General features: G+C 40.6%; 2 protein-coding genes across 3 annotated transcripts; one reads left to right on the top strand and one right to left on the bottom strand.

Annotated features, from left to right (window-relative positions):
• Positions 1-1,363: 1,363 nt before the first annotated feature.
• LOC127530396 (neuromedin-B receptor-like) lies at positions 1,364-1,795 on the bottom strand. The gene has a single exon (XM_051937053.1). It carries the CDS (start codon positions 1,793-1,795, stop codon positions 1,364-1,366), a length of 432 nt encoding a protein of 143 aa, XP_051793013.1.
• Positions 1,796-2,060: 265 nt separating this feature from the next.
• On the top strand, positions 2,061-25,906 carry gje1a (gap junction protein epsilon 1a). 2 transcript variants are annotated; one of them, XM_051937052.1, is made up of 6 exons: positions 2,061-2,322; positions 13,728-13,817; positions 14,869-16,702; positions 18,176-18,358; positions 19,362-19,559; positions 21,714-25,906. In XM_051937052.1, exons 3-6 carry the CDS (start codon positions 16,673-16,675, stop codon positions 21,909-21,911), a joined length of 609 nt encoding a protein of 202 aa, XP_051793012.1. In that variant the 5' UTR covers positions 2,061-2,322; positions 13,728-13,817; positions 14,869-16,672; the 3' UTR covers positions 21,912-25,906. The 2 variants fall into 2 exon arrangements, with proteins under 2 accessions (XP_051793012.1, XP_022062255.1); XM_022206563.2 differs by lacking the exons at positions 2,061-2,322; positions 13,728-13,817 and having other exon boundaries at positions 14,746-16,702.
• Positions 25,907-25,967: the final 61 nt, after the last annotated feature.

Below are 25,967 nucleotides of genomic sequence, written 5' to 3'. Positions count from 1 at the left end.
GCACTGGAGGTCTGTTTTAAATGAAAGGAGGCAGGACGCTACCTAAATATCCCAGCAGATTAGTTCTTGCAGGGATATGAGGGGATTAAATTTAAATTAAAGCTTCATTATCAAAATATACTTAAAAAATTAAAGCACTTATCGCTTGTCATTGCTTCTTCCAAGGATCAGATAAAAGCAGAGACCAAACAGATCCCAACCCAGAATGTGTTAATCCGCAAAACTCTGACAAACAAACTGAAAAAAATTCATTTGTTACATCTTAAATGCTGTGGCAGGTCATAGTAGAGCTTTACCATATGCTGTACGGCTGTTCATTTTATAATAATGCATCATGTTTATTATAATAAAATCATCATGTGGTTTCTTTGCAAGATCCTGATTGTTAATTGTCAAATAACTACAGTGAGCAAGTGGGTCAAAAGTGCAATATTTCACTGTGAAATACTGCATAGACTAATCAAAGTATATACAAAATACAGAAATATACTAGTTCCATAGAAGTGCATTTACAACTTTACTGAAGTAGCAGTTACTTCTCACCACATACAGGAGATGGGGACATTTTTAGGTGCAGAATAAGACCACGTCACTCATTTAACTGCACAGCCACACTTTCAGCATCACAGTGACAAGACGGCGAACCAGAGATCAGAGCGGCAGCAAGTTTTACTGACATTAAAGAAGCTGTACAACCCTTTGAGGAAACGCTGGAGGAGCAAATATCCAGCACTGACAAATGTACTGCAGCCAAAGTGTCATCAGAAAAATGTGTGAAAAGTAAAAGCTGGGATTACAGAAAAGTGCATTAATGCCGTGTTATTTATCTGAAAAAATAAAGTTCTATGTCACAATGTGACGCCAAGTTTTGTATGTAATAGCATAATTTGACTCATAATTTAAACTCAGTGGAGTAAAAAGTACCAGAAAAGTGTGGAGTGGGTGTAGAGGTGCATAAAAGTACCTCAGAGTGTAATTTAGTAAATCTAAATGCACTGATTATTTTTACCACATGGACATTTAAGATGCTTATATGACAGAATCACATGAAATAGAACTACCACAAAAAGTGTCTTTTTGAGTGCTGGACACTCATCTGTGCTATATGAAGATATTGTAGGATTATATTTGATGGTATGTCATCACTGAGTGTCCAAGTAAAGTGCAAAATGCACAAGAAATACAAACAGAAGTTATATTTCATTTCCATATGGGAATATCATAAGGGTGGAATTCCACATTTCCACTGTGATACACCCGGATAGTGTAAGAAAATGCGAATGAAACATCTCAAAAAGCCATTTGAAAATGACTCGGAAGAAATCAGACACGCTGTTCGTCAGACACTCCACATCCAGCCCTCCTACCTGTCCGCGCTGAGCGCGGTGAGCGTGAACACGGACACGCCGACCGAGGTGAGCTGGATGACAGGGATGAGTTTGCACGCCGCCTCGCCGAACACCCACTCCTCGGAAAAGTAGCGGAAGGCGTCCACGGGCACGCAGGTGACCAACAGTAACAGGTCTCCCGCCGCCAGGCTGGAGATGAAGATGTTGGGGACGCTCCGCATGGCGCTGTTGGTGATGAAGATCTTCACCAGGGTGATGTTGCCCAGCAGACCCACGGTGATGATCAGGATGTACACCGAGGTCATGACGCAGCGCACGGCGAAGTGGACCGTTTCCCCGCCGTCAGAGGACGCCCACCAGCCGGGCTCCTCGGTGGAGTTGGGGCTGAAAGCCTCAGGGTCTCCGGCCAGAGCCGGGTTTAAATTAGAGAGGAATTCGTCATCCATCCTGCGCGGAGTGGAAATATCCACAGAGGAGCGCTCCGGAGAGGAGAGAACGGGATGGAGCTTCTGCGCTGCTGGGCGCGCAATGGGATGCTCCGCGCGTAAAGACGCAGTGTCAGTGTGGGGTTTCACTCAGACACCTAGAGAGGGGAAAAGTTTTCTGAAAAGAGTGCATCTGAAAACTGTTTGCTCGAGTCACTGAGAGAAGAGTGAGAGGCGACTGATGCGCGTAAAAAGGAGGAGGCACTTCTTTGACACTGTTAACACAGACGCTCCCTCTTTCTCTATGAGCCTGCGTGGCTGAGGGAGAGAGAGAGCAGGAGAGCAGAGTAGAGGGGGTTGGAGGGAACTTGAAGAAGAATGTAGCTGTACAGATTGCATAGATGATCAAAAATATGTGGACACAGCAGCGTTACACCCATAGATATAGCTGTCCACATATTCTTTGGCCCTATAGGGTTGAGGTGATGAGGAATGCAGAACAGAAGAGGAGAAAAAGAAGAGAGAGAGATGATACTCTGTGGCCAAAGGTTTGTGGACACTGAGGTTTGGTTACATTGAAACACTGCATGAAAGCGATCTAACATGAATTTACGGATGTGAAAATAAAGTCCAAATTAGACTCTGAATCTGATCCAACAGCAGCCCTGAATCTCACTAATTTCTACAATCCTGCAGCAGTTTCAGCATCTGCTGGAAAGACTGAAACCAGATTAGTGGCATACTGATGGAAACCCATTTTCCAAACATAGCTTTCTAATGACATGTGCCGCTATAACATATGGCTGTTGTGTTCTCCTGTCCACATACTTTTAGCCATGATTAAGGCAGAGGAGAGAAGAGGGTTGCTTAAATCTGAAATAATTTATTTCCAGTGTCGTGATGAGAACAAACGTGCTCCCATTGTTTTAAATGCTTCTCACATATCATTTTTACAGCCACACTCTGTGTTTGACATCAGTGCAAAGTGCAAAATCTATAATAACTGCCTCAAACTTAGTCTTTTATGAGAGGGCAGCACAGGGCCATGGAGGCCATTGATAGAGAGAAATGTTGCCAGTCACCATTTTTGAAATGTAAAATTCACACGTGAACATTCAAACTGTTGGTATGACTACAGAGTGCCTACAGCCTTGTTTAGCTTGTGGTTTTAGTTTTGTGGCACATTTTCCACTTTGATTCCGTCCCATTGTTTTCCAGCAGCAAAAAGTCATTACCTCTTCATCACCAATTACTAGACAGACACAGATCGAGATGAGTCTGTGACTTTTGCGACGCATTTAGCAGCTACAGAGTCTCATATTTCCATCTGGAGGTGGTGGAGACCAAAATCAGAGCTAAAACAGAAACTATCGAACGAGATAGCATAATTCATTTGAACAAATTCCTCAAAAGGGCAGATGTTCACACTCAAGAGTTAGCGCCCTCTCGAGGCTGCAGCAAACATCACTAAGTAGGTAATGTTCTTACAGTGCCTCAAAGTTGACATAGGGAGGAGGTCAGGGTGGATAAATGGGTCAACGAAACATTTGAACTTTAGGACCGCTATTCTATTCCTGTTTCAAATGGATCTTGTTTCTTGACTGTTCAATGGTCTTATTGTAACAAAGTGTGACTGTGATCTTTAGCAGCTCACCTATAATACCTGCTGACATCTGCAAACCTCTATGGATTATAAGAGAGAAACAGGGTAAGCCACCTTTACAGTTGCTTAGACTGGAGGATTTGAAAGACACTTAACTCCAAAACAACATCAAGCAGCAGCAACTTCTAAGTTAAAATATCCATACATTTCTAACAATTGTGAGGCAGATGATAGATTTTAGTTTTGGTTGCAAAACAGCTTGTTTCACATGTCATCTACTGCAGAAAGCAGCTAAAATCAATTGGAACAATTTAGATGTTACTTTTAGCAACCATTTCTTTTTGTTCGTTGGGTTTTCCATGTATAATATTGTAGGTTTTTTTTTAACCTTCATATTTAAATTTAGTTGGTAAATTTGCATTGCCAGTCTTATTTCACTACTGCTTTGATTTCCATTTCTTCTCCAAGCCTCCCTTTTCTTCTCCCAGCTTTCTTTCAACCATCCATGCATGTGTTTGCCGTGTCCATCTCCTTTTTTCATTTCTTCCAGTTGCTATCACCTCTCCCTCCACCACCTTTTTACCGTCTACTTCTTCTGCAGTTTACAAAACTGTACAGAGGAGTAGAGGTCTGTGGTGATTATTGGCACTGAATATTTTCCTTTCCTTCACGATTTCTGTATCGAACATAGCTTTCCGACAAATATCCTCAAACCAGGACTATTCATAAGGATTGGCATCATTGTGATAAATTACAGAGATAAAAAATCCTCCACCTGATATCAGACGGTGTGATTTTTCCATTGGATTTCTGCACAAAAAGGGCTGAGGTGCATTTTCCAAACCATGTCAGTAATTGGGGTTAAAAAGCTGCAGATGAACAACAAAAGAGATTGAACGCACATCCAGGAGTCCGCAAGGAGCATGAAAATCCACGGGGTGGGATAAACTACATTCATGGGCTTATCTTCTACTAACACCTGCATGTTTTTTTATGTCAAAAACCCAGCAGGTTGTTTTATGTGGACTAATTCAGCGTATCATTAAATGTCCAGGTTTCGCTCATGTTTTAAACACTACCAGAGTACTTCTACTAATCCTGCGTGTCTCCGTCACTATCAGGGATGTAGCTGGAAAACCACAAAAGTCCGTTTGTGTTCAGAGATGCGTTCGACCTCTTTATCTCTTTCCATTTGAAAACCTTGACTTTTGATGATTTAGTGCATTTTTAAACTCTCTGCTAACTGTGATCATCACATTCAGTTGTTTCATAAAAAAACAACAGTGATCTTAATGAGGGACAATGAGGAAATAGTGGCAGGTTCAGGGACAAAGTCACACAGACGACAGCACTGGGTCAGTCCATTTCTCAGAAGTGCTCTCGAGTGACTAAAATCTGATCTGAATGAAAAGAAGTGCACAGATGAATCATCTGGTAGCCTGCCAGAGTCATCTATTAAGCTCTGGTTGATTACAGAATCATGATTTTAGTTTGACTTTCTCCTTACATTTTTTCTGACTTTTGTCCCAGTACTGAGGTTAAAGATGAAGGCTGCCATCTGGAGCCCGCCATTCTGCTGCTTTAATAAGACAAACTGACTTCAAAGTCCACTTTAACGGGCTAAGTGCCTCTCTCTGTGCCCACCACTGCCACAGATGGCAGAGTCGGAGGTGGCACGGCATGAGTTGGAAGTTGATCTGATGTTCTTTACTTTAAGAGACCCAATCTGTCATTTCTGATCAATGGTGAGTTAATTAACAAAGTGGGAGTTATTAAGAATCCGCCTTTTGAGCAACTGTATTCCAGTCAACATTCCTCTTTCACTGCTGAACTAACTTTTAACACCAGAAAATGTGAATGATGCAGCTTCATTAGTGCTGTATCAACACCCAGAATTCAGTGATGGCATGACTTTATCAATTGCAGTCAAACACTTAAACCCTACCTATTCAAGGGTTTCTTTTTAGTTTTTCTGTTTTCTTCCATGTAAAACTAATCTATAGAGATTGTTAGAGTTGAATTTGAGAATATATTTATCATAATCAAGCCCTAGGGCATTAACTGATTGTATATAGTGTCTTTATAGAATAATCTTCATTACATACCCACACACACACATCTTGCTCCTCTAGTCAGTATATTTCCACTCTTACAGCTTAGCACACCCCCTTGTGTAACTCGAGCTATTTCTTATCTTATGCTATGTTTTCGTTTCTGCTTGTGTATAAAATAAACTTCGTATGGGAGCAGTCTTTGTAGCTCGCACTAATGTGTCTTGTTACACTGTGCTGTTACCCTTGCAAGTAAAAAGTTACAGTCTCCGTGTCTTTCTGGTTCGGTGAATATCTTCATTTGATATGTGGGAGCTCTCAGCGGAGCTACACTCTGACATATAACTTGGTCCTTCGAGCCGGATCCGAGGATTCCTTCCCGACGTCGAGGAGAGCCGACACCGAAGTCTGTCGACAGCGATCGTCGCCAAGCAGCGAGATCTGAAAATCCTGGGACGTGAATTCGTGGCCAGGTCGGTGAAAGGAAAAGCGGTCCCTCGGCGCTGGGTGTGAATCCAAGGATCCGATCCAGGAAGTGACACCGATCAGAACCACGGGTGAGAAAGAGATTCCGCTAGCATGATAAAAGAGATTCCGCCGACATAAGGAAAGAGATTCCGTCGGCAAGGTGTACACAGGTGTGAGTGTAAAGATTCCGCCGACATAAGGAAAGAGATTCCGTCGGCAAGGTGTACACAGGTGTGAGTGTAAAGATTCCGCCGACATATGGAAAGAGATTCCGTCGGCAAGGTGTACACGGTGTGAATGTGAAGAGTGATTGAGAACTTCAAGCACATTATAAGGTCTAGAATACCTTGCTGAATTTCTAGTTTATTATTTTCCTTGTTGTTGACGACGTACTGGTGACAAGGGGATTAAGGGCGAGCTAGACTCATAAAAACTAACACCGCTGCAGCTTATCTGCAGTAGAAGGATGTGTTAGTGTCCTCCCGTTGTCTCGTGCCAGAGAACTCAACAACAAGCAGCTATGGGACAAAAACAAAGCGTATTAGAAGGCGATGAGAAATTTATGGAAGGACATGTGGAAGAATCAGGAAAAATAAGTCAAAAAAGACGGAGAAAGAAACATACTTTCTCAGGCAAATTAGATGAGAGAGACATCTTCGAACTCCATATTAAAATAAAAACTGAAATCCTTCAGATAAAGAGTGAAAAAAAAAGCGCAGAAAGGATGCCAATACACCTGGGAACCTAAGGAGCTGTTCGAGGGAGACCGAAGTCTGTGCACAGCCCCCTGAAACTAGGTTTGGGGACGAAAGCCCTCCGTGGTTGAATTCCACGTCGGCCGGTTAAAACCCTGTCCGGGTTCTGCGGGGTTCCAGGTTGACGGCATCCGAACAAAGCGCTTTAGGAAAGTGAAGTCCTGAGCTAAGAGAAGCCAAAACTTACAAAATGTGTCCATGTGTAAAACTGTGAGTGTGAAAGGACTGGTCAGTGATTGAAGCAGCAGACAGCCTGAAACCTATCGGTGTGAACATACGGCTGTTGTCAGTTGAAGTAAATCACTGCGTGTAAACAGTCATTAAGATTTAGGAGGACTTTGTGAAAACTCTAAAACGACCTTTAGTCCTGATATTGGACCCCCAGTGGAAAACCGGACTAGCTAATAGAGCTGGCCGAGGAGCTTGTTTTCCAAGGGCTGAATTTTGGCATATGACACATTGTTTCCCACAAATTCTAAATAAAAATAATTTTGAACAAAACAAAACAAAAATGGGAAATAATCAGGAAAAAAAATTCACTATAAGGCGATGCAAAATAAGCAGAACAGAACAGAAGCATCCAGATTCGATACAATTCTTGTCAGATTGGGAAAAGAAATATGAATTTAATAGCAAATTAATAGTAGGAGGCTGCACAGAGCTATTTACAGAATTAACTGCAAAACAACAAACTGATAAAAGAAATCAAAAGAAACTGAAAAACAGCTTCATTACGCAGAAATATGGCTGGAAGAAGCACAAAGAGGAAAAAAAAAGAAATACAGCAACAAATAAAAAAGCTGAGGCCTGTGCAGCCAGAGCAGAAGGTGATAAGATAGTGTACAAAAACACAAAGACAACAACGATGGCCTGGTGCATCAGAGGCCGAAGGCGCCGCGGCAGCTGAAGCACCAGATAAATGACCTCTTTCTTTATGGTCAGATTTGCTTTGTAACATTGATTATAGACACCTGCGATAGGGTCAGTGAAATAGGAATCTAATTTTCAGTTGTTCATATGTTTCGAGATTTGGGATTTTTCACTAACGAGCTGTTATGAGGTGTGTGAGATAATTGTTCCTGTAAGACCAAGACTGTATTCTTGCTGTTAATTCGTACCACAATGAGAACTCAGTGCTTAAAATGGTTTCTTTTTAGCTGCTTTTGCTTCAAGGTTCTTTTTATCTCTGGAATGCAGCTCAGCCTGGTACATTTCAAACACTTCACTCTGTATGCAGTATTAAGACCACAGGAACAATTATCACACGGTTCAACAGATCAAGCTAAAATAAAATTTCATGTTGATAAAGCATAGATGTAATAAAGTATAAATGTATTACTATATAAAGATATTAATATATAGATGTGGTTGCATATTTCTTAACGGACGGAAAAAAAAACAAACTCTATCCCTTGAGAGTGCGGACCTGAAAACCAGAGTAATAGAGCTAAACACCCAAATTACTACAACTTTTGCGGTTCATGAGACAGCCTCTTGGGTGGTGTGTAAACACCACACCCTCCACACATTTGAATGGAAAAGAAACCTGATCATTAATTTGTTTGTCCATAGAGGATTACCCAGAATTTGAAAAAAAAAAAACCTGCCCAGTGATCTCTGGTCCACCAGCCCTACAGATGTAGGACTGATAAAACATTTTCCACCTGTTAAAGTACAAGCAGCCACTCCATGTCGACCACAGATTTCTCAATATCCTCTGAAGCAATCAGCGATAGAAGGTATAAGACCTGTTATTTCAGATATGGAAAAATCAGGGATTATTGTGAATACGGAAAAGTGCGTTTGTAATACCCCCATTTTCCCTGTTCAAAAAGCACATACGGGAACATGGAGGATGGTTCAAGACTTGAGAGCGGTGAATGATGCTGTACAGAAAACTACACCTGATGTTCCAAACCCAAATACATTATTAAATGAAGTAACTTCAGATAAAAAGTGGTTTTCAGTTATAGATTTAAGTAATGCTTTTTTCTCTGTACCACTACATTCAAACTCGCAACACTGGTTCGGGTTTACATTTGAAGGTACACAGTACACCTACACACGATTACCACAAGGTTTTACGGAAAGCCCCCACATATACACTCAGGCTCTCAGGTGCTCCATGTCAACATTTCAAATTCCAGAACACAGCCAAATTCTGTTGTATGTTGATATTCTTGTGGCTGCAGACACGCAGGAACACTGTAAACAGACAACGATGGCAGTGTTACGACACTTACATGAAACAGGTCATAAGGTTTCATTAAACAAACTTCAGTTGTGGGCTCCGCAGGTGGTGTATCTGGGCCATAATCTTTCAAAACATGGGAAGTCTTTCCTCACTGACAGAAAAACTGCAATCCAAAATGCTCCAAAGCCGCGAACAAAACAACAAATGATGTCATTTTTAGGACTTTGTAATTTTTGCAGATCCTGGGTTCCAGATTACGCAGTGTTCTCACAGCCACTGCAAGATTTAATATATGGCAAGAACATGTCGTTAACAGATGAGATTATTTGGACTGTACAGGCTGAGGAAGCTTTTAAAAATCTGAAATTAGCCCTGTAATAATAATAATAATAATAATAATTGTGTAGGTTATGCAATAACAACAGTAACTACGGTCCTACAAGCAGAACACCTGCCACACACGTATTCTGCGCAGACGGCTGAACTTCTAGCAGTCATTAACGCTTGTAAGATGTTTGAAGGGAAATCACTTAACATTTACACAGACAGTCAATATGTGTATTCTTCTGTCCACCATTTCGCTCGAATTTGGAATAACAGGGGCATGAAAACCTCTGGTGGGAAACCTCTTGCACATGCCTCTCTGTTGGAAAATCTTCTCTTAGCGATTCAGTTTCCTGCTAAATTGGCGCTGTGTAAATGTAAGTCTCACCTAAAGGACGACTCCACCATAACACGGGGTAATAACCTTGCAGATGTTGCTGCGAAACAAGCTTCATTTGGCACACAATGTTCTGAGAATGACCTTTTCCTCTCAGTAGACCTAAACATCTTGGCGGACGCACAAAACACTGCTCCCACGGCTGAACAAGCTTCTTGGCTCAGACGTGGAGCTGTTTTGCAAAATGGCCTTTATCATATTCATAATAAGCCCGTTCTTCCGCGTTCTCTGTTCCCCACAGCCGCCCTCGTGAGCCATGGTCTCACCCATGTCTCAACAGGAGGGATGGTATGCATGGTACAGAGACAGTTTTTCTCTGTAAACTTTTCTGTCTTTGCCAAGGAATACTGTAGGAATTGTTTAATTTGTTGTACGAACAATCCGCAAGGAAATATGAGACCAAAGAGAGGGCAATTTCCTCCAGCACAACACCCCTTCCACATAATTCATATGGGCTTTATTGAGCTAACAGCATCAAAAGGACTAAAGTATTGTTTAGTGGTTGTAGATGTGTTTTCAAAATGGGTTGAAATATACCCAACCAAAGATAACACAGCCATAACTGTAGCAAAAGCTCTCTGCAACCATTACTTTCCAACTTATGGTATTCCCGCCATAATTAGATCAGATAATGGTACACATTTGTAAATGCAATTATGACACATTGCTCACAGGCATTGGGTTTTTCACTAAAAAATCACTGCGCATATCATCCACATTCCGCCGGCCTTGTAGAACGTACGAATCAGACAATAAAGAACAGGCTAGCCAAAACTATGGAAGAAACCAAGAGGCCTTGGCCAGATTGTTTATCCTTGGTTAAATTGTGGATGAGAATTACGCCTACAGGAGACACAACAATAACACCTTTTGAGATAGTGGATGGGAGACCTTTTCCACTTCCACAAAACAATAATCCACTGAATCATAGTGAGAGAGAAGTAACTTTAGCAGATTGGATGATGCATATGTTAAAAACGAGAGAAGTTCAGAGTTCCAATAATCTGCCAGAGTGTTCTTCTCCTTTGTCTACACAGAAGCTCCAGCCTGGAGACTGGGTCCTGATCAGAGTCCTGAGGAGAAAGAATTGGAAGTCGCCTCGGTGGGAAGGGCCGTATCAAATACTGCTGACGACACCCACGGCAATAAAAATTGCTGAACGGCCTTCGTGGATCCACCAATCGCACTGTAAGCTGATACAACTGGAAGCCGAGCCAGATCAACCGACGGGGTAGCGGTGGAAGTCCGATACAAAGGGGTCAGTAGCACAATAGGGTGCTGACGTCTCAATCCGGTGAAGAACCCAACTAATCCGCGCCCGACTTTAGAATGGCTCTCTGGCGACTTCTGCTAGTCGCAGGGGTGACTTTGTCACTCCTGTGGTTCCTCTTCCTCTCTCTCTCCTCTACAGGAACTCACAGGACTAAAAGGACCCATGAACACTCCATGGCAGCGACTTGGGAACAGAACTTCTGGTATAAAGCTATGAATTTTACAGCACAACAGAATAATGTCACCAATTGCTACGTGTGCTCACAATTACCTCATCATGCTACACATCAGACCTTTTTCACTCCTGTAGGACTTAATAAATCAGAAACAATGTGTATATTTGGTGAAAGCACACTCAGAATGCTAAAGCATTTCACTGGTAACATGTCATACTGGTTTCCAAATTGTACTATTCATGAGGAAAAATGGCTGGATCCCACTAATTTTTCACAGACTACGAACACCACATTAGGAGTGGGAATTGCACCATTACGAACTAACATTCCTTTCCCATTGTGTCTCCAACGCACCTGTGGCGATATGTACAGGCATCACTTACCAGGAACACCTAATTGCATCCATATAATATCACTTTCCAGTAACTCGTCTGCTATCTTATCATCAGTTCCCTTTATTGCAGGATTTAACACATCTTGGTGGTTTTCTGAAGATAAATATAGGACTGGAAGAAACATAACAACCTTTAATCTCGGACCAAAAATCTCCACTCCACCCGAAATGATGTGGCAATGTGGAGGACTTCTTTATTGGTATTTGCCATTTGATTGGTGCGGTACTTGTACCTTAGTTCATTTGCAACCTGCTGTAATTGTCATTACTGACCAACAATTAGAGAACAGGACATATATACACACACACCGAATCCAAAGCCGTGAAACTAAAGAAGAACAACAACCTGCTTTCAGTAAACCAAAACGTTTTCTTATGTCTTTAGTTCCTTCATATGGTACATCAAGATTATCCGCAAGTGTAAATAAACTTTGGTTTTCTCTCAATGATCTCACTAACGCACTAATCGACATAACTGATCAGCTAGAAAACGATCCTGAACTTAAGGCTATCAAGCAAATGACACTCCAAAACAGAATAGCTTTAGACCTTCTTTTAGCAGCACAAGGAGGAGTTTGTGAAGTTGTTAATGACCATTGTTGTACATACATCCCTGATCACAAAGGCAATTACACTTTAATCAGACAGAAATTGGATGAGATTAAAATAGACATTTTAAGAAACCAAGACAAAGGTATTTTTCAAGACTGGGATTTTACCTCTTGGTTTACATCTGGTGGTATTTTTCAGACTATTAAAAGGTCTGTAATTATAAGTATATGTATTTTGTTACTATTTTGCATTTTTGCTACCTGCATTTTACCATGTTTGAGATCCATAATTTCTAAAATGATAACTACTTCTATTATTGCTTATGCTGCACTTGAAATGGAAGAACCACAATGTGACTCTAATGATGAGAATGATGATGATGAAGTGTAGTTTAATGACGTGACAGCAGAATATGTTTTTACAAGATGTTGTTAACTGAGCTTTACACTTCTTGATCATGATAAACAGGAGGGAATGTTAGAGTTGAATTTGAGAATATATTTATCATAATCAAGCCCTAGGGCATTAACTGATTGTATATAGTGTCTTTATAGAATAATCTTCATTACATACCCACACACACACATCTTGCTCCTCTAGTCAGTATATTTCCACTCTTACAGCTTAGCACACCCCCTTGTGTAACTCGAGCTATTTCTTATCTTATGCTATGTTTTCGTTTCTGCTTGTGTATAAAATAAACTTCGTATGGGAGCAGTCTTTGTAGCTCGCACTAATGTGTCTTGTTACACTGTGCTGTTACCCTTGCAAGTAAAAAGTTACAGTCTCCGTGTCTTTCTGGTTCGGTGAATATCTTCATTTGATATGTGGGAGCTCTCAGCGGAGCTACACTCTGACAGAGATCTAAACTACAATACAACGCATACAGATGAACAGCAAAGTGTGACACAAACTAAAAAAGGTTTTAAATGTTCCATTCTTCTCTCTTTCTGCTTTGCCAAGAACTTCAATACCCATAATCGATTATCCAACCAGCGTCTTGAGGAGCTTCACGACAGTTCGAAAGGAGTTTTCACATGTGCACTGATTGGCTGCTTTTCCTTCACTCTGCTCATCTTAAATTATCTCACCTGAGTGGAGGCAGGTGGTAGTGGAAGCCGGGTCCTTACAGAGTCCTTACAGAGCCTGGAAGTGTGTTTTGGATCAGTGTCCTGCTGACAAACCAGTGGTGGTCCCACTGAGTGTCTGCATTACGTTGTGGTGACCAAGTTAGTTAGGTGTTGTCTTGAATTCTGAGCAAATGTCCAACAGTGTCCGCAGCAATGCCCACTTCATGATCAGAACCACCCATGCATTCACCGTCTCTTCGTCTTACAAAGATACAGCACCTGCAATTAGAAATCTCACAACTGGACTCATCAGACCAAATCCAGGTTTCCACTGGTCTGATGCCCATTTCTTGTGTTTCTGTCCCCAAGCAGTTCGCTTTTCTTCTTGCTTTCTCTCCACAGTGTTTGGTTTTGCAGTTTTTCCACCATAAATCCTGATTCTCAGTCTCCTCCCAGGAGTTGATGTTACATGTGTCTGCTGCTTCAACTCTGGGAAGCACTGATGTGGGCTTAAATTTGATTTTGGAGGCTGCTAACTCCAGTGAACTCCTGGTCCTCCATTGCTGGGGCGGTTCTCATGAGAGTCAATTCCGTTACAGTTTCAGATGCTTTTTGACTGTGAAGAAACTTTGTTAAAATGTTGTGGATTGACTGAAAGTAAAGACAGACTGTTGTTTCTTTGTGCTTTTTGCCACAGTGTGGGTTACTGCAGTAGCTGAATAAGGCTGTAGACCAACACCAGCTCGACATACTGATGGTCACATGAGGATGGAAGAAATTCCACCAAGTAAGTTGTAAGAAGGTTCTCTTGTTACTGGAAACTATATCTTTCCTAATCTACGTCATATTTCTGTTTTGGTCTTTGGCTTGTACTCATGAACCACTGTATTGTCAGAAATGAATTGTAGTATTAACTGTGACAGCTTCTCCAGCTGGTGGTAAGTCTTGTTGAATGACTCTGCGTTAAAAGGTTCAGGGTCATATTATTCCATCAATGAGGAAATGAAAGGCCGCTAGCCCGACTCACCAGATATAGACTTCAGGTACACAGTTTTGTCCTCTCTTTCCACTATCGACTTGTTGCCGTTCTCAAAACCTCCTTTGTCGTGGGAAACAACATTATTTAACCTCCAAAGAGCAACCTACCACTCCAAAAATGGCAAGTTTTACAAGGCAGGCTTAGCGATCTCCTTGTGTCCCCAGACGTTCCACAAAAACAAGTTCCTCCCAATGCTATTTAACAGAAACACTGATGCGACATTCTAGATTTAGCATCGCCCAAGACAATTGTTTTGTTTTTGTGTAGATTTGTTTAACGAGATAGAAACAATCCAGACCCTCCAGCAATGTCCTGCACACAGCACTCTCTGATTGGTTAAACATCTGGAGTAACAGTCGATGAACGATGAAAGCCACTGGAACTTTTACAGCTCATTTACAGAATGTAGCAGCTCCAGTGAGCAAAGCTGTGTTTTGAAGTTGCTGCTGTCAGTGTGTGCCAATACAGTGAAAATGGCCGGATTATTCACTTGTTGGAGTCAGTAATGAAATAAATGATAGGATTTCTACTCTCACATGCTAAGTTCTATTTTCTTTATGTGTATTCTGCTTCAATTTAGCCACGCTAATGTAACATTGCAGCACATACTGCCTCGGGTTTGTTTGTGTCAATATTATGTTACAGTTTACGCCAATCATATGAAGGATTAAAGGAAAGCACACAGCCATAATTAGGATCAGTTGTCCTTTGTGAAGTTACAGGTCAAATGTGATTCAATTGTTTGTTCCTTTGTTCATACTTACCTTTGTTTGTTCCTTTGTTCTGGCTCACCATACAGGATGAGTGTTCGGGAGGGGGCCGGCCCACAACTTCCTGAATTTATACCGTTGATGGTGATGTCAGAGGAACATCACTGGGCCAGACCAAGTGGAGGGTGTTTTCCTTTTTGATTAATGTTTCTTTTATATCAAAAGGCATCAGTTAGTAATACTTTTTATGTTTAGCTTTCAGGAAGATATTTAGAAATACCTGCAGGTTTCTAGTGTGTACAGTGAGATTGCTTATGAATTTGTTTGCAGCTAGGTTATAGAGCAGGTCACCATGCTGTGTCATGGTAGGGCTTAAGTGAGCAGATGTGAATTGAAGGCCCTATATAAATGGCCAAGAGCCTCCTCTATCTTTAAGTTTCACATCAATGGAGAAGCACTGTAATATAAAATCTTCAGCTCTTTTGCATTCAAGAAGTCTGCTGAGTCTTCCTGCCAATGACCTTCTTGGACCTTTTTGGCCAGACTGCTCTACACTCACCTTGGCCGGTAATAATCGGTATCAATAAATGCCCTGAAATCAACATATCAGTCAATCCTCGCATTAAAGACATGGCTTCTTTGGATTAAAGTAGCTTAACTGACAAATAAATGAGTGACCCATGAGTGTATCTCCAAATGTAGGAATTTTTTTTATTTTACAAAACAATGGGAATTAATATGATCCAGCATTTAATGATCCTCTCCTTTTAGTCTGCAGGAAACTATAAACAAACTTGAAAATGAAATCACGTATCTGCATCCTTTAAAATGAAACGTAGTTTAATTGTCCTGTCATTGTCAGTCGGATTTTAGCACTTTTGCCGTTTTAAACCGATGCGCTTTTACGCACAGGTTCTGGCTCTTCTGGCTCCATGACGCACAGCCAAGCAGGCAGAAGTTGGCTGTAAAAGTTGTATCATCAAATCGACACAGTTAGCACCGATAACAGCAGAAATTTTAAGACTTGACCTTCAAAATAAAAGCACAACATTCTCAATCTGACAGTGATGAGGCATTTTGGTGGAGAATTTTCTTTAGAAATTACTGGTTTTTAAGTTGTGTATTTTTTTTGTATATTTAATGAGCTGGTTTTATTTTATTTTATAGTGTGCTACATTGTTTAATCGGAATGTTTCTTTCTGAAAAGCACATTATAGATACATTTTATTAACTCCTTTGGTGACTTATTGTTGTGCTCAAATACATTTGAACTGTCTGAATGAGGTTTCAACCCTCAGCATCAAGCCGACACAGCGCCTATTATTTTTTGATTTTAAAAATTTCTATGTTGACACTAGTCAATTTTAATTAATACTTAAACGTAGTTTGAAAAATGTAGAAACATTTTTGTGAATTCAAATATATTTGATATTTTCTTTTTTTCTAAATCCATCTTCAGTTTTCTCAGGCCATTTCTATGCTGAGATGGAGCAAAATCTTAGCCTAGCCGCGCTAGACCCAGGTCTGAAGACGCTGGGTCTACGGCGGCTAGGCTAGCAAAATGTGACTCTGTGCAAACACTTTCCAATACATTATACCTAACTTATATGCTTCTTTGTGGGCTACTTTTACTTTCACATACATATGAATACATCGTGGAGTGAGTTTAGAGGTTGTAATGTTTTTCTTTTCCGTGGTATTACTACTATCCCAGTTTTGTGATATTTAAATCCCATTCCAGTCTGATGTTCAGTCAAGGTCCTTTGTTTATTTTGGAAGCCGCGACAGGAAGCGCCGCTGGTTGATTCCGTCTGGCTTGACTTCGCTCTCTGACCCGCAAGGTCCCGCAACTGGCATGAGTTTAGGATCCCTGAGTGGAAAAAAGAGGGGGGAATGAACAACACGCCGCCAGGATTACGGTTGGTGTGTGGACTTCCATTTAATTTTCACTTTGTCCAGTTTTGGCTTTTCGGAGTTTGAAGTTTGATCGAGGGGTTTTTCTTTCTGTGTTGGTGGCTGGTCGCAGCAAAGGGACTGTGTTTGGGACCACATCAGCTCCGTCAATGCTCTTCCAGAAGTATTTACAGTGCAGGGTGTGTTGTCATCACTCTTGTTTCTGTCTTTTTTAATTTCCTTTTTATGTTGCTGGTAGTAATTTAGCCATGTGTCCACTTCAGTAGAATCCATAAAACAAAAACAAAGAAGAAGTGACCAGAATTGGTCTGTTAAATCACATTTAAATTTGCAAAAAATATTCCAACTCTTCCAAGATCATATGCTTTTATTTTCTTTTTTTGAAGTTTCAAATCTTAAGGATAATTTCTAAGTCAGGTTGAGCTCCCATGATCCTTTCCCTACCTAGGTACATTGTATTTTTGTTGCATGTTTGCCATCTCTCTCTCTGCATTGTGTGTAACATGAGGGTGCTTTTTCGCTGACATAGTTCTATAGGGATTATAATGCAGGGACCACATGCCCTCCCAGGCTATTGTCGGCCCCTCTGTGTCTGTTGTCTCTTTTCTACTGAGTGCGTCAATTGATGGAGGGATAAAAGGCAAAAAAATATGCATTGACATGGGCTTTTAGGACAGAGAGAGAGGGAGAGAGGGGGAGAGAGGCAGAGGGTTCAGTTGCAGATTTTCCTCTGTTGGTGGCCTGAAACTGGTGCCAGCAGCCAACCGGCCATGAGGGCCCAGAGCAGCCCTGGAATTAAACTGGGGAGATCGACGAGCAAACCATGTCGTTAAACTACATCAAAAACTTCTATGAAGGATGCGTAAGTAGATCACAAAGGCTGATCACCCCAGCCTGCCTCTGACTGTTTCTGCCTTTCAGGGTTTGACAGTTGCGGAGCAGCAATGTGGAACAATTATCCCTCTGGAGGCTGAAAAATGAAAGGACTCTGATCTGTTTTCATTCCTTTAGTGCCGCCTTCATGGAGCTGAGTGACATATTAGTAAACCAAAAGGCTCTTTGCTTTGTCAGAGTGTCATTTAGGTCTTTTTTTCTGCTGAACATGACTCGGTGTTAGTGTCAGAACAGAGCAGGTAAAGAGATGAGATGGGAAATGTTTCCTCTGAATGGGTTTTGTTTCAGCCTTCAGAGCTCAGGGCCTCAGTGTTGCAGCTGCATTTATCTGGCTGACAAAAGCTGTTTTCTCTTTGTCTCTAACTGTGGCTGTTTGCGTGCACATTTGTGTGTCGCACGTCTGTGGGAATGATGTACAATGTAAATGCATTTATGTGTCTGTGTGCGCATACGAGCACGTGTGCTCATGCTTTTGTGTGCTAACTTTAATGTGCATGTGTATGTTGCATTGTGTGACTGTTTGTGTGTTGTTCATGCTTGCTTACATGTGTCTCTGTGTGCATTTGTGTGTGTGTGTGTGTGTTGCAGCTCAGGCCTCCTACGGTGATAGGCCAGTTCCACACCTTGTTCTTCGGCTCGGTGCGGATGTTCTTCCTGGGCGTTCTTGGCTTCGCCGTCTATGGGAATGAGGCTCTGCACTTCAGCTGTGACCCCGACCGCCGAGAGCTCAACCTGTACTGCTACAACCAGTTCCGACCCATAACACCTCAGGTAGGAATTAGCTAAACCGAAAGCTACAGCTGGATTGTGCTATTAGTTTCAGTCCTTTCATGTCACATAACATATAGACAAAAGGAAAGCTAAGTTGAACTAGCTTTTACATGCAGTTTTGGGTGAAATTTACTGTTTCTCGATATATCAGTGCTGATAGTGATGTTGGAGAGGAGATTGCTACTTGAAAGGGTCGTTGTGAAGGCAGAAAAATAAAACTTGTTGTGCTCTCTGCTAATCAACATTTGTCTTCTCTGAGTTTAACCAATCAGCATTTATCCCCACATTGCGGATTTTCAGGGTTGCTCAGAAGTATTTACCTCAAAGTGTATAGTTTAGTAAAGCTAAAGTGTTTGAGACAAACTAAGCTAATGGACACGATGGTTAAACCTCATAACACTAAAAGTTTCTTACTCTAGTAATAGAAATCAATGTCTTTGTCATCAATTCTTTACTACAGATGTAAGTTACACTCAGTTATGAAAATACATTCTGTTTCAAACGCATAAAACTACCTGTGCATAATTAAATTAACTTAAAAAGCAATCAGTGGTTTGCGTAATTGGACGCATTTTAATGCAAATTATACGAGACTATATGAACCAGTTGCTGAAGAGTCTTTAGGAACAGATGGAGATGTGTCCAATCAAATAAACAGCCACAGGTTTTCCATGTTGATAGAAAATGCAGTTTGGGATAGATGAAACATTTCAGTCAACATTGAACTTGGCTGGATTCCCGCCCGCCTCAGTTGCCAAAACACAACTTCCATGTTTCTTTACTGCACAATCTGAAAATGGAATGGACAAATATTTATTTTCTTTTATTCCATCTTGCACTGTCTCTTCCTTCTCAACGTTTATTCCTGCCTGCTATCTCCCCAACCCATGGCTTTTTTCTTCACTCCTGTTTACTTGCATCATATAATGCATGATTCCTCTATTTAGTAGTATCACCATTAGCTTCTCTCATTTCCACCACCCGTGATTTCTATCCTCTCCAGGTCTTCTGGGCATTACAGCTGGTAACAGTGCTTGTTCCTGGGGCAGTGTTCCACCTCTATGCTGCCTGTAAGAACATTGATCAGGAGGAGATCCTAGAACGACCCATCTACACCGTTTTCTACATCATTTCTGTTCTTCTGCGCATCATTCTGGAAGTCATCGCCTTCTGGCTACAAAGCCACCTCTTTGGTTTTCAGGTCTGTCAATTTCAGTGGTTTTTAACTTCATTAGCTCGATAGAGTGAGTGTCCTGTTGTGCATTTATTCATCTATCCAGTTTCAAGTTGCCTATCACAATCACATTTTAATGACAGAAGGACAAAGTAGCTTACCCTTTAGAACCATTATACAATGAAATTCCTTATGTTTTTTTTTCTGCTGGGGGATTTAAAGCCTTCTCAGTCCAGGAAGGAAATGTTGTCCCCCCTAGCATATTCAGGGTTTTGAGGACACCCTTCCCGTTTGGTCCAACCTGCACCATTTCTAAATAAATCACATTAGTAGATCTTAATGCAATTTTTAAAGTCCTCAAAATAATGAACTTGGGAAACCTCAATCAGTGACCGAATAGCTTGATCTCTTATAAAGACTGTGTACAAAAGATGGACTCTCCTGTGACTGTCTGTTAGTCTGCTATCATGCTGAAGACTAGTGAGGGCTGGATCTCACTGAGGACTCAACAACGCTATACACAGGCCTATGCTGTAGCGACTTGTCAGTCACAGGTCTAAAACATACCCTACTTTATTGTCTATTTTCCTTTAAATGAGTGATTTACAAAATGAAGACCAAGCTATGTCGAAGGAGACTTGAAATTCTCCATTAAGACTGTAAAATTAAATGAGAAGTTGGGTCTGTTTCTCATCTAGGCTTCTGCAGAATCAAGCATCTTTTTACAACCAGACAAGTCACTCCCTTGTGACTGTGACTGTGATAGCTAATTTTAGTAGCATATGTCATCGTGACCAATTAAGCCAAGAGGGAGACCAACGTGGCAGAATTGTAAGGTTCTGGTGAGTAAGTGGTCTTATGCAAAACTACAGATACACTCCAGTTTTGTTTTGTTTTTAAATAGTGGCACAAAATCATAAATTTTTCTTTGAATAAGGCAATTCCTGGAGGCTATACGTCCATCTTTTAGTCTGTAGCTGGTATGCTAACCACTAGCCACCTAACAAACTACCAAAAAATGTAGGATTTGCCGATCATAGTAGCTGTCCATGCAAGCTGGATTGCTAATTGCAAATTAATTAACTTGCAAGCTTGTTTACTAGTCCTTACTGAGATAAGAATCAAGTGAGAGGTAGGGTCATTTTCTCATAGACTTCTGTACAGTTGGACTTTGTTTTGCAACCAGGTGAGTCGCTTCTGCTGGCTGTTTGACAGGGTGCAGGTTTAAGGCACTTCTGAATTGGCTTCATAGTTCTGAAGGGTCTACTTTCATGTTTAATTTGTAGTTACAACCAGATGGCAAACTTCTAGAGCTGGCATGTTTACCACCAGCCATACTTGTCATATTAGCTGTCTGTGCTAGCTGGATTGCTAATTGTAAGTTAGTAAACTTGCAAGCTTGTTTGCTAACCTGACAGTACATAAAGCATGGTTTCTTCATGACGCATATTTGTGCTATTGACTTTTGTCTCATAATTGTCAGCAGAGCTTGCCTCATTTATGTGGCAAGTTTATACAGAACAGATTCTGTTGGACAGAAGAACGGTTCAACATCGTTAATAGGCTTTGCTTGAGGAGTCGCCCCCTGCTGGCTGTTAGAAAGAATGTAGGTTTAAGACACTTCAATTGACTTCATACTTCAGATCTCACAGGCTACATCCAGATTTTATATACAGTCCATGGATCCAAGATATTTGAGATTATGAAGTCCTTTGACGTGTCTGCGAAGTTGTGCGACAGTTTAGGAGATAATAGAATGACAGGCACAGTTAAGTGAAGATGGAGTCCCAATGCAGCATTTAAAGATGGTGGAATGAACATCTTGTCAAGAAACCTGGTAGAGAAGATCATTGAACTCTGCTTCTATCAGTAATATTTCGGAAAAAGCTTACAGAGCACATGACTAGCAGAAGGGACTGATTGATGATTGCTGCTGGCCATCCCCCCTTTTTAATCTTTACTACATCTGTACTCAATTGTTTTGGTGTTGGGTCTGCCCAGTGTACACAACCACGTCAGGTGTACATGATAGGTACAGCCAGGAAGTATTTTGTTGTACCTAACTAGAGCATTATTCGGTATGTAACATGACAATGTCACTTTTACATGAATCAGAAAAGGTCAAAACTTAAAATTGTCATGCAAGTGTTACTGTCTCATGATTCTCTTTCTTTCCCTCAGGTTCACCCACTGTACATGTGTGATGCCAGTGCTTTGGAAAAGGCCTTTAACGTGACTAAGTGCATGGTGCCCGAACACTTTGAAAAGACCATCTTCCTCAGTGCCATGTACACCTTCACTGTGATCACCATCCTTCTCTGTATTGCTGAGATATTTGAGATACTCTGCCGGCGGCTTGGTTATCTCAACAACCAATGACACAAACACACAAGCATGCATGCACACACACAATGACTAAGGGTGTAAACATATGGCACAATTTCTGCCAGTTTTGGCTCTTTGTTAGCTGGACTTTCAGAAACAGGAAGCTAACATAAGAGCAAAACCTCACCTGTGGTCCATCTTGAGTGAGTTGCACCAGGAAATTTGAGAGTGTGCAACAGTCTCAGAGCTGGCAAATCTGAAATACTCTCTAGGTGTTTTTGCCTGTCACTATAGAGTGATCCTCCCTGGTCGTATTTCAGATACCAGTAGGTCTGTACTGGTTGTGTCCAAAGGTCTCATATGGACGTGATGGCAAGAGATTTTGTACCTCCTACTGAACCCTTAAGGAATGGGATAGAAAGATTTGTGGTTTTCTTTTTTTTCCACAATATGACTGAAAGATAAGTGTCAACTTCATGGTGCTACAAAAAAACTGTGACTTCAAAAGTCCAATTTCTTACAAAAGTGATGACCCATAACAGCCTCAGGGTCTATGAAATCCTATTCTTGGAGTTGTGCACAGTTGTACCTCATATCTGACAGTCTACAGAAGAAATCAGCTGGAAATATTAGCTGCACATATTTTTCTTGGTGACCTTGCATGATTTACATGCATTAAGGTTCATCTATTCAACTTGATGTATCTTCTTTGGGCTTTGTTCACTTGTGGAGTGCAAACAATGGACCTGAACAAGTCAATTTCACGAGGATTCAGACTTGCAGAAAGCCTTGATTAAAAGGCTTAAAGTCTTTATGTAATGTCACAATACTCGACAATGCAAGTAACTTGGCTAGTCACATAATTTAGTATAAAGTGCAGATGAATGCTACAGTCTTGCTTGTTTTCTAGGTGCTGATCAAATATGACAAGCAGACTATAGAGCTGGTAACAAATCATCACCTGTGTCACAAAGAACTGTTATCCAGTAACCTTACCCATAGGCGTATGAATTGCAGGTGCGATTGCTCATGATGCTTGTATGTGTGACAGTTATCACTTCCAAGATGTGCCTGATATTTCTTCAAGGCTGTTCTGCCCTTTACTTCTATGAAAATGAGCACCACAACTTTGTTGTGCATCTTTGATGGAGTTTTCAGCATTTTTCCTATGTAAGATTGGTGGTTCTTCAACAACTTTTGACTTGACTGCCAATCTACTGCACCACAAAGTTTAAACATGGCTGAGTTTACCTCCATGAAGGCATCTTAGAACAACTGCGTATCTTGACATAGATTCCATTACTACGATAGTTGCAAAGCAGTATTTTATCATTTGAATGCAAACATCACCCTAAAGTTACAATTTTCATATAAAATGGGTTTGATGTAATAAGCTACAAACAGAAAGGAACTAAATATTTCTTAGTGTAGATGTTAAAACTTTAACAAAAACAACTTAGAAGTCCTATTTAAATTTGGATATAAAACTGCGTTGGAATGAGAATGTTTTAATTTTTTAAGTGCTACAATTTGTAATGGTTTTAAATTATCTGAAAAAAATATCAATTGCAATTAAGAAGAAAAAATGGGAATTTTATTGTGAATTGGGTTTGAATACAAATGTACCAACAAACTGGTTGTCATCCAATGATGAACTGGTGGAGGACATATAAAGCATTGTCCTTTTAGGTACTGAACTGCCACCTCTAATGTGTTCCGGCATCCAAGGTGAGACTGATGAGGTCTCAGCTGGTTAAAAAGATATCACTGTGTAGTAAAGTTCTCAACAGATATGGACATAATCAGATTTTGAATGTGAAGCTTTGAGAGCTTCAAGGCCCTATTGCTCTCATAATATGATAAGTGGCCCGGTGAAAATTGAAAGTAACAGCTCATTCACTCCAGATATATTAGAATTTTTTTTCCCTATGTCTGATTTTGAGCTTTCTCTACTGTGGAACTTATCAAGGATGTCCTTTCTTTTTATATCACCACCTCTTAGCTTGAAGTATTGATACTCTTTGTAAATTTGCCTTTGGTGTCACTGTCGATGTATTCTGAAAATGATTACCTCTAATGTTTTGTTACGTTTCTTGTTTTTTTAATCAGACATCCATCCAACTTTTGTTATGAAGTTTTCAGCAATCTGTTTATCATCTCAGGTACAAAATTGCATTACCAGACAAAAGTGGATCAAACCCTCATTTCAAACCCTTTTAAACCCTTACACAAGATATTCCAGGCCCGAGGGACCACTCCAGTTGATCCCAAGCTATTGATCTGATTAGTCTGGAAGAGTTTAAGAGGGTTTGAAACAGTTATGTGACTCCTGTGGTTTTGGTTTGTCTACATTCTGGTATCTGTGACTGGAGGATGGTTTTAAATTTTGCCTCTTATGTTCTGTCACCAAGACTTAGGCCTTGTTTACATAAATTGAAATTGTAGAATTGCATTCAAGCAGGATGAGGTATTTACTAGCCCACAATTACTGATCCAGCTAGCATAGACAGCTATTATGGCCTCACAGATGAGCTAGTTAGCTGGCAGTTTGCATGCCAGCTACAGAAGTTTGCTAAATGACTCTAAATACATGTAAAACATGGACGTAAACCCCCTTGTCTGTAAGTGCCTTAAACCTGCACTGTCACACAGCCAGTAGGGTGTGACTCAGCCTGTTGCAAATTTAAATCTCATTGTATAGAAGTGTATGAGAAAATGACTCTGCTTCTCGCTTGATTTGTTACCACACTAAACATTTTTCTAGTAAGTTTATGATCTTAATCCCTCGTTCCAAGGCTCCTTCAACAAAGCAGAATATTCTTTTTGTAAGTAATGGCCCCATTTACAGTTAAATAGATGATGAACCTGGCATGTTTTAGGGATTGGGGACATTGTTATTGACAAATCTCGACCATGCAGCCATGCATATTGACCCCGAGTTCTTAGTCAGATCCACCTCTAACTTGTCAATATAAATCTCAACAAACCAAGATGGCAACAAATAAAGTGCAAACTTCAGAATGCTAGTTCGCAAACAAGTAGGGGATGTGACAGTGCCTGTGCCTATCTTTTATATACTAGTGGCAGTTATCGTGTCATCAAGCCTTTAGCAAAGTCAGATTCATAAGTATGTGTAGGTGTCCTGTTTGCTGGTGTGGCCAGGCTATCATGCCAATTTTAGTAACATCTATAAACATAGTTATATAGATAAAGACGTAGGCCAAGGAATTTTCAAAAACATAAATAAATCCTCTAAACACAGTATATTGCTCAGGTTGGCTAGTGTACGGGTTTTGTCTTTTGTCTCATGATAAAAGTTATTCCACAGGTTGAAACATCTGGGCTAGTCTTGGTGATGGGCTTTTTCACATATGTACATGAAGCTGTGCTTAAATGTCTTAGACTGATGAACTTAGAAAGCACGAAAAAAAGAGTGAGTCATTGATACTTGATTGGATTGTAAGGTTCTAATGAATAATTGGTCAAAATAGACCTTTTTGGGCCTTGTGCAAAATTAGTGATACGCTTTACAGTTTAGTACGTTTTTTTAAATAGTGCCACAAAAATAGTTCATTTGATGAGGTCAACTCCAAACCACTGACTGTAAAATGTCAACACAGAGTTGGCTTTTTATGGCCCCATTGAAATTACTTACCTGATCAGGGAGTGTGTTGTTTATATGTCTTGAAGCTTCTATTGACCACTAATATCAACGTCAATCATGATGCATCATACAGAACACTCCACCGCAAAAACGACTTAATTTGTATCCCTTTGATTTTTACTGACGTTATTACATGTTAGTTGTGAAAATGGAGCCGAGTCTCTTTACATTTTTCATCAACTGCCTGTCTCTGTATTGAATTACTTTTGTCCTTCTTGAATGTCTACAACCTTGCAGCTACGTCAAAGAAAAAGAGGCACACTTTATGACCAACGCATAATTATTGAGAAACGTGTTTGTCTGAGTGCTACTGTTTACTGAAGGTGACCAGTGATTCTCCTACTTGTTTTGTCTTGAGATGATTGATTAAACATGTCCGACAATCGTCTTTGTTTCTTTTTTTTTTAATGACGTATTGACTTGACACTATGTGGGAAGATTTACTG

This window comes from Acanthochromis polyacanthus, chromosome 16, assembly GCF_021347895.1.
Source record: "Acanthochromis polyacanthus isolate Apoly-LR-REF ecotype Palm Island chromosome 16, KAUST_Apoly_ChrSc, whole genome shotgun sequence".
Classification (NCBI taxonomy): domain Eukaryota; kingdom Metazoa; phylum Chordata; class Actinopteri; family Pomacentridae; genus Acanthochromis; species Acanthochromis polyacanthus.
The sequence above is the reverse complement of the archived record's forward strand: the minus strand, read 5'-3'. Positions and strand labels throughout refer to the sequence as shown.

Bases quoted from the DNA above. Each gene is read 5' to 3' on its own strand.
- LOC127530396 (XM_051937053.1), bottom strand. From the start codon at position 1,795: ATGGATGACGAATTCCTCTCTAATTTAAACCCGGCTCTGGCCGGAGAC.
- gje1a (XM_051937052.1), top strand. From the start codon at position 16,673: ATGAACAACACGCCGCCAGGATTACGGTTG. The intron at 18,359-19,361 runs GTAGGAATTAGC...TATCCTCTCCAG, and splicing joins TCCGACCCATAACACCTCAG to GTCTTCTGGGCATTACAGCT. The intron at 19,560-21,713 runs GTCTGTCAATTT...TCTTTCCCTCAG, and splicing joins GCCACCTCTTTGGTTTTCAG to GTTCACCCACTGTACATGTG.